A 9,556-nucleotide genomic window follows, 5' to 3' on the forward strand; every position below is an offset into this window, starting at 1 on the left:
GTTTACAATAACTTAACTTAAAGCTTAGGGCGGGTATACTAAGTACACACTCTTACAATATACCACAAGTTCAGGGATTATCAATATTTTTGACCGTTAAATTTCAAATTATTTTTCTTGTGTTTACTTAAAATTTCATGATGAATATATACGTAAGAAAGCGCAATCGATTCATCCAATTGTTTATTATAATTCAGCCATACAATATACGAGCAATTACTTACATATATACTTGTACATACACATACACACGTATGCACAAAAAAAAACATTCGTACATAAATACATGCATATGTATGTACGAGCTTTTCAATAAGATATTGCGATATACAATAGAAATAATTGTATTATGTAATTAGTAAGATATTTATTTAAAGAATTTAAGATACATACTTACATATACATAGAAAATAACCATACATGAGTATACGATAATACAAAAACAGAGGAGTTAGAACGAAGAAAATGATTTTCTTTCGAAGTACTTAGAACCTGAGCATTAGCGTGGGCCGAAAATCCGTTTTTTTTTAGAATTTTGATAATAGCAAAAATATGGTTCATTATGCCCTAAAAATAATCTATGAAAAAGATGAAAATTTTTGGTGAATATCTTAGGCTCAGAATTTTTTTTTTTAGCACTTCAACTTTGATGGACTTGGGCGAGTTTAAGATATTGACCAAAAATTGTCATCTTTCACAGAGATTGTTTTTTGAGCATAATGAACCATATTTTTCCTATTACCAGTCAAAATTCTAAAAAAGCGGATTTTCGGCCCACGCTACTGAAGCATTTACCTACGCTTGTAAACAAATAGTTTTATTTGCTGAGAAAAAATTCTGGTAAGCACTACGATGGGTTTCTGTGGGGAACCTTTGACAAAAGCAGCTCATTAACTTATCGAACAGATGTTTCAAAATTAGTAATTTAGTATTCGATCGAATCTCAGCTTCAGCTAAAAAAATTTTACGCTTGCCATAAACAATCTCTTAGTCAAATTTCAAGAGATGATTGCCGCAATTTGGGCCCTGTGGCGCGGGAGCAGTCGGATACAAAAAAAAAACAAAACCATTTTTTTAATTATATGTAAATTGAATTCGATTTACTCATGTGGGGATTACTGTACGTATGCTGCTTCTATAAATAATTTATAGCTCACTTCCCGTTCCTACTCAGTCGACTGTACTTCGCCTAACAACATCTACACATCTCACAATATATTAGAAAATACAAAAATAAACATTTATACGTACATACATTAGCGCACACAAGGGGTGGGTTTTGGGGTTCGAACCCCCCCCTAAAGCTAATAACCTCAAATACAATCTGTATCTTAAAGCTAAGAATCCAGCTCTCAAAGTAAATTTTCATGAGGGAATAAATATACGAGCATTTTTTTTCTTGAGAGCTGCAAACTGATTTAAGAAATTTTGGTAGAAGAAAATTTCTTTTACATTTCTCGTCCGTCGTTTTATATGAATTTTCGTTTTTCTTGAGAGTTCAGTTAATTTTTTCGGTATTTGAAATATTAAAAAAATTTAGCAATCGTGAAAAATCACCATCTCTATCGAAAATCAGAGATCGAAAAAATGAACATAGAAGTGCAAAAATTCATGGAATCAATAAATTTATTTTTACAGACTCTTTTTTAAAATTTTTTATTAGGTACTTTTGAAAGTTGAGCGCATCTTGAGTTTATAGAACTTTTTATTAAGCAAGTAGTTTTTAAGGAAAGAACACAACCGACTTCAATTCTTATATTCAAATTTAGGGGTACCGTTAATTTCTTCATGACCCAATCATCGGATCTCTAAAACAAATTACGGGACGAACCTTGAGGTACTATCTTTCTAATAAAAAAGGATTATTGAAAACGGTTCACGTCGTCCAAAGTTATGTATTCCGGCGAGATGATAACCTCCCTTTTTTTTGAAGTTGGGTAAAAGTGTTTGAGTTCTGTTAATCTGTAAATAAAGTGCAGTTTATGAATTTTAAAACGTTTATTTATTTATTACATACTGTACCTAAAACTTGCATAAATGTATATTAAAGAGGGTATTATCTGAAGCAAATTTTCAGTATTTTCCGGTGATATATCTTCAGAAATATAAAACCCCCCCTAAAATATATTCCTGGGTGCACCCCTGCGTACATACATACATACATATACCAAATACTCGTATCTTGTTATTTTTTCCATTCACACTCACTTAAATTCCCATTTATCTTTGTTTTGCTTGAAAAATTGTTTGCAATTATTTTCTACATAGCACAACAAACGTTGCTTTAATTACTACATGTAAGTACATATTCGTCTCTTGTTTATTTGTTTTGCAGATTATTGGCCTAATCATTGTGGTCGCCTCGATATGGATGCTCACCGATCCCACATTCGTGCTGTCTATGACCCAATCCTATAATCACTACTACATAGCGCTCTATGTCTTCCTTGGCATTGGTGTGCTCATCACGCTGGGCGCTTTCTTTGGCTGTTGTGGCGTTGTGAAAGAATCACAATGTCTCCTCGTATCGGTGAGTACCTAAATACATACATACATACATACATGTCACTCAAATACGCTATTTGAAAACATAACTTAATTAAATATGTCATGCGACAACCTCCAAAATTTGTGGCTGTGAATTTCGATTAGCGTACATGAAAAGCGACTGAACTGGACGCTTAACGCCCACGCGTCGCACAACAGCATTATCCAGCCGTTGAGTGGCGCACGCATTTAGCCACCCACTGCGTAGTGCAGCGCACAACAGCGCTCATGCTGCTAGTAAATATGGAGTCGTCGGCGTGCTTAAAAGTATGCCCGTAGGCGATTTGCGCGAAATCTTAGCAGCTGCAAACTTTTGATAGCTTGTTGCATATATATATTTTTGTTTTTTATGTACATTAGACCACAACACCTTAAAAAAAAAAAAGTTCGCCGTACACCCCTCAGTTTATTAAAGAATTTTCGCAAGGCAATTTTGAAAAAAAAATATTTTTTTTTTGTCCCAATCTATCGCTTATTCACATTTTTCGGGACACTTACTTGTACATTCGGCAATATAATTTTTTTTTACTAGTTCTACTGAAATAGTTGAAATACTTCCCTTGCAAAAGTTTAACGATTTTTGTGAGCTTCAACATTAGGGTGGTAAGTTAGCGTGATAAAAATTAAGATCTGGTGGGTCAGTTCTAGAACGGGGTACTTGAGTTCTATGAGCTTTTTTTCGAAATTGTCTGCTCGAGACAAGCAAATTGATACATCATACTTCGAGACCCGACTGTAAATGCCGAATATAGGACAAAAAATGTAAAAAAGTTACCCTTACCCGAAAAATGTTAAAAAAACATTAGTTTTGAACGAAGTTGTCGTCGAGAGATACAAAAAAATCGATATAGCATATAAATACCGTAGAAAAAAAATTTCGAAATTGTCTCCTCAAGACAAAAAAACCGATTTGAGATCCGACTGCAGTGCCGAAGATATGACGAATAATGTAATAAGCCGATCCCTACGCTCGGCAAAAAAAAAATTTCCAAAAACCCCTTAGTAAAAAATTTAAACATTTCTTTATGTTTTTATACAAATTTTAAGCATTTCTTTACGACACTACAGAAAAATGCTAAGCACCCTATTTTCGCAATTTGGCAAACTCCAAATTGACTTTAGACCCATGATTTGCTTAGAATAACATGTAAGCGCATAGTCGAAAAAATCACCCCTACAAATTGTCCCCGCCCTAATGTACATACATAAATACATATGTGTGCATGTAATTTTAGTGTTTTTTTTTGTTTTGTTGTATTTTTATGATTATGCACATATTCAATTTATGACTTCCATTTTCTACTTTGTAGTTCTTCTGCGTAATTTTGGTGGTGATGGTGGCCCAAATTGCCGCCGGCGCATGGGCATTCCACAACAAAGACAAACTCGATGACATTGTACGCGCATCGGTGAAGTATTCGGTGCAGGAGGAGTATGGCCAGTCGAGCATGAGTTCGCGCACTGTCACATTTGATACCATACAAAAGAATGTATGTATACAAACATATACAAATAAATAAAAAAAAATAAAAAAATATACAATGATGTATTAATATACAAGTGCAATGTGCAGTGAATTGTTTATTTACATATTTACATATGCACATATTTGCACGCCCACACTTGTAAACATAATCAAAAGTTGATACTCAAATTTCTTTGTTGTTTTTTTCCCTTTACTATTTCGTTTCAGTTGAAATGTTGCGGCGCCGATGGCCCGGCTGATTGGGCAACCAGCCGTTTCAATAATGTCGATCGCACAAATATCGTCGATATTGCCATTTCATCGATGAATGTCTTCTACAATATTCCGGAATCGTGTTGCAAAGATGAGCTGAAGGAGAATGTGTGCGAAATGTCGAGAAAATTGAAATTCGGTGGTTCACTGAATCAGGCAATATATCAACAGGTTTGTTGGAAATACTATTTTTCTTCTTGTTGAGACGTTTTTGAGTAGGCACTAGGGTTATTGACTCGGTTTTTCCAAACCGGTTTCCACCGTTTTTTTTTTTTTACATATCCACTGGCGTTTTTTTTTTGATCATGATTTTTCGAATAACTCGATTTTTTTTTTATGGATCAAAGTTTTTTCATTTCATACAAATCTTGACCTCTCAATAAAAGTTTCGAAGTTTTCAAAGTATTTTTCGGTTTAAGGGAAACCCCTAAATATTTTTGAAATTATAAATATTCAAGTTTGTGGAAGAACTGCATATCTATCATATTTGATTCCAATAAATGATGGTTTTACACAAGCACCTCCATCTCTGAAGAAGATTTTTAATAGCAGAAGTACTTTCGGAGGTTTGCCATTGTCTGCCGAAATGCGACCGGTATTTCAAGAAACTTTTTTTTGATGTTGCTGGGACCAGAAAATGAACCATGGGCCTCCCGAGTGGCAGTAGGCACATCTTAGCACTCGGCTACGGCGTCAAGAGCACTACTTACACCCGAAAAAAATCAAAAAAAATGCAGTAATTTAATGTTAACATAAGACCAAACGCCAACTTATATTATTTCTTGGTAAAGAATTGTTGCAAGCATCAATTTTGAATAAATTAGCTTTAATATTTACTGATTTATCGGAGATTTCGTATATCTCTAGATTACCGTTATATGGGATGTGGGCGTGGTTATTGTCCGATTTTAAAAATTTTAGGCCATTTGGTATTATGTATCAAGGCCAACAACTGTGCCAAGTTTGGAAGAAATCGGTGCAGCGGTTACCAAGATATACACATGTAACCATAAGTGGGCGTGGCCACGCCCATTTTCCAAAAATTTATAATATTCTTATTTTTCGTCTAAAACTTATTGTAAATATCAATTTTGAGTGAATAATCTTCAGTAGTTACTAAAATATCGCAGTATTCGTATTTCTGAAAATTTCCGTTATATGGGAGGTAGGCGTGGTTATTGTCCGATTTTGCCCATTTTCAATACCATTCGTCCTACGCCCGAAAGAAGTGAACATACCAAGTTTCGTTAAGATATCTACATTTTTACTCGGGTTATCGTGTGCACAGACGGACGGACGGACAGACAGACGGACGGACAGACAGCCACCGCTTAATCGATTTCTCTTTTCATTCTAATCATTTATGTCTATCTAATTTCGTTTTGCCTGTTACAAGCAACCGTTATGTGAACAAAGTTATAATACCTTTGTGCACAAGTGCGCTCGGGTATAAAGAATAAATAAATAAAATTGAAGGAAAGAAGGGTCATAACAGTGGCGCGACTAGCACTTAATAAGCACATATTTCACAGACCCCGATATCCTTGATTCTAGTTCAACTGTACCAATTACAATTCTATGTTTTTGTTAGGATATATCTGGAAGTATCATAAAAAATAATATAATTCCAGTTTGCTTTGTTTCTCCTTATAGACTAAAGTTAATACTAAAATTTATTACTCTGTATATTGCCGACATCTCGGTGAAGCTGAGTACTAAATCTTGCCATATTCCGATATGATGCAATTTTTCCAAAAAGAGGGCGTTTAGTTGACTGCTCTAGGTTTATGTGCAGTTCTCTTTAAATCTTAAGGATCAACTCTTTGCAACTTTATGAGTGTTCATCAAATAGTTCTAAGTCCGACTCTGCAGATTGATTGTTTTTTTATAAGGCTTTTTCCATTTCCTTGCACTACACACTTCATAGAACACAAATTATAAATACCATTCTATATATATGGTATCAAATTTAATTACCATACAACGTAAATACTACTATTAGGTTTTATTTCAATTTAAATTTTTATTTTTATTTTTATTTAAGAAAAAATTCCACAATTAATTGAAATGTATTTCTTCTTTTCCATTCCCGCCGCGCCCACACCCACACCCACACACATATATGTATATACCCTCACGCACATCTGGCGCAGGGTTGTGTTGACAAATTAATTGAGCTCATCTACGAGAATTGGGTACTGCTGTTCGGCATCACAGCGGGTGTAATTCTATTGGAACTGTTGGCGTTGACCTTCTCATTGAGCCTTTGCTGTGCGGTGCGCAATCAACACTACAAAGCCTGAGAATTACTGAACTCCCAGCGGGAAATAAATGACGACGAAAAATACTAACAAACCAAACCGAAGAGAATTAGGCGGCGGACTAAGGTATATTAATTCGTAAAATAAATGAAAATAATTGGCAAAACGGAGACATGCGACAAGATGTAGAACTGGAGAGCGCAGTTAAAGTGAAGTTGACGAAAACTAGTGAAAATTAGACAAAATGACATAAAATGAGAGAAAAGTGCTAAGCTAGAAGAAAAAGGAGGAGTGTATGTAGAATACTATAAGAAAATTGTGGCACGTAAGTGCAAAAATTGGCATGCGAGTAGTGCAAAAAGGCAACGGCATTTGTATTTAAACGTTTCGAGTAGAAATTAGTAGATGAAGTAAAGAAAATGACATTGTCTGCAGAAAATGTTTTACGGAAAAACTTACTAGAAATGTATACTCGTATGCTGGTAAAATTTTTCAAAAAAAAAAAAATAAAATAAAAATTTCTTTTGTATTTTCTTAACTTTTTTAAAGCAGCAAATTTTTAAGAGCAAAAAAACTCGTATATTTGCATGTAATGAATAAAACTCAACACTCACTTTCATAGAACAATAATCAAAATGCATAAGTACCATACAGAATATAAAGAAAAATTTCAATAAAATAAAATAGTTGTACTGGAAAATCTTCAAATTCGAAAAAAAGCGATTGCCCAATTTGCACTACCTTGTACGAGTATGGTTTGGAAAAAATGAATACGCACCCTAATGAGTCACAATTTTTAACTACACATTATGATGCCAAATTTACGTTTCGCCAAGCACAAATTTAGTACTTACTTAGCAAATAAGTTCAAACATGGTTTTCTTCAATGAAAACAAAAAAACACTTTAAAGTTCTACAAAAGGTCTTCCGCCGAGGAAAATGCATACAATTAGTTTTTTTTTATTAAATGCCAAAATGTAACTACAATTTTCTATAAGTTAATGATAGAGAAAATGTTATGAATATCTCTTAAAGCAAGAAGTACAGTGTGCGATGAAAGTATGGAAATATCTTTTTTTATTTAGAAAATTAAAATTTGTGTACTGTATTGAATAAGCATTCGAATTGTTATAGACGCATTTATTAAAAATATTAACAGTGTTAAATTTTTTTTTTGTAAACTTTTGCCAATGGGAACTTAACAATTCAGTGCAAAGCAAGTTTTTTTGGGCATAAAATGTTTGAAAAATTATTGCCAACTAAATAGGTAATTTGTGGGTTTGATTATTAATGTTTATGTTTTCGTAACGTATCGATGTGCCATTAAAATGTTCCACAAATTTTAATTGGTTTTCGTTACTATTTTCACCTTTTTTTACATTTCTCACACACTGTACATGTTCAGTTACTAATTTTTTACTATTTTTTTGCATGTTTTTTTTCTACTTTGAGTAATTTATATGATTGGGGGTATTGACATTCCATAAGCAAAGCAATTGGAGATGGGTAGCTGGAATAAGAATAAAATTATTTTTTATTTATTTTTTTATTTCTATGATTTTGGTATAATTTTTCTTCAAATTCAAACAGCCAAACAATCGCTCGGTACTTATAAAGACAATCGCTGTAGCTCTAAAATGTAAAAAAATTAAAACAAAATACTCCGCTCTTTTCCCGTTTAACAATGTTTCTTACATGATTGTATAAAAATTAAAAAATAGTTGTACTTTTGCGTTTTTTGGGAAACTTTTCATGACATTCTGAAAAATAATTTTTTCGACTAAGAACAAAAATTTCTTAATATTTTATTTTTTTTTTTAATTACATTAAGTGCCTCTAGTTGGCATAAAAACAATTTTTCCAAAATAAATTTCAAATTCATATTTTTTATAAAAAAAAATGTTTTGCAGTTCGGATTAACAAGCTGTTTCGTTAACTTTATTTGTTATTTGGAAAAAAACCTTTGTCCTTCCGAAAAAAAATTAATTTTTTAAATTAAAACATAAAACTTTTAGACATATTTTTGTTAAATACCTTAATCTTATATTATTTTAAATACATTAAGAAACCTCTAGTTTACTTCAAAAACTTATTTCTTAAATATTTATTTTTTTTAACACTTTTTTTTTGAGAAAATCTTCATGACATTTTGAAATTTTTTTTTCGACTAAAAAATCCAAGTTACCTAACCTGTTCTTTTTTAGAATTACACTAAGAAGCTCTAGTTTACATAAAACAATTTTTTTGAAAATAATTTTAAATGCATATTTTTTATTAAAAAGTTGTTTGGCACTTGCATAAAGTTTTTTGTTGCCCTTATTTGTTCTTTGTCCTTCTGAAAAAATTAATTTTTTAAACTATAACATAAAACGTTTAGAAGTTTGTTTAGTAAATGTCTTAATCTTATATTATTTAAAATACATAAAGAAACCTCAAGTTAACTTAAAACAATAATATTTTTTAAATAAAAAACATTACATTTTTCGTTTTTAATTTGCTTATCGAAATAAATGTAAAGCCCTACAGTTTTCGTAAAGAGCATTTTTTTTTAAGTTTTCACTTTTGTTTAACAAACTTTTTCGTTGTCCGTACTGAGTATAATTCAAGCTCTGTCAGCTACACATATTTTTTTAGGAAAGAATCGAAAATTAATTTTTACTTTACTAAACTGCGCCCATCTCTATTGCCAAAAGTTTAACCACTGGTGATGTAGTCGTGTATTCAAATGTATGCGAAGAAATTTCGAAACAATTTTTACATACATGTGTAAGTGCCCCAAACACACAATAAATTCACAAATTAAAAGAGAATGTCAAAAACAAAAAACTACAAATCTATTGGGGGGATTCACAAAGTGTCATAACTACTCGTATTGCCAGAATGCCATAATTTTTGAAGTCTAAAAATATTATTCTGTGATTCTTTGCAACCACAAAACAATTTTTGAATGTTTCAAAATTCATGATATTGTGACATTTTAGCACCTTGTGAACCCTCTATAAATTTTTTC

General features: G+C 32.2%; 1 protein-coding gene across 2 annotated transcripts in view; it reads left to right on the forward strand.

The window, feature by feature from the left end:
* The window catches only part of LOC118739581 (CD81 protein), a 29,283-nt gene extending 21,040 nt beyond the window's left edge, over positions 1 to 8,243 (forward strand). For both annotated transcript variants that reach the window (XM_036470993.1, XM_036471002.1), the window contains exons 3-5: positions 3,858 to 4,037; positions 4,241 to 4,456; positions 6,439 to 8,243. In XM_036470993.1, the coding sequence (XP_036326886.1) occupies positions 3,858 to 4,037; positions 4,241 to 4,456; positions 6,439 to 6,588 (546 nt within the window). In that variant the 3' untranslated portion in view covers positions 6,589 to 8,243. The remainder of the gene's footprint in view (positions 1 to 3,857; positions 4,038 to 4,240; positions 4,457 to 6,438) is intronic.
* The last annotated feature ends 1,313 nt before the right edge of the window (positions 8,244 to 9,556 follow it).

This window comes from Rhagoletis pomonella, unplaced genomic scaffold, assembly GCF_013731165.1.
Source record: "Rhagoletis pomonella isolate Grant_MI unplaced genomic scaffold, Rhpom_1.0 Rhpom_scaffold_00001, whole genome shotgun sequence".
Taxonomy (NCBI): domain Eukaryota; kingdom Metazoa; phylum Arthropoda; class Insecta; order Diptera; family Tephritidae; genus Rhagoletis; species Rhagoletis pomonella.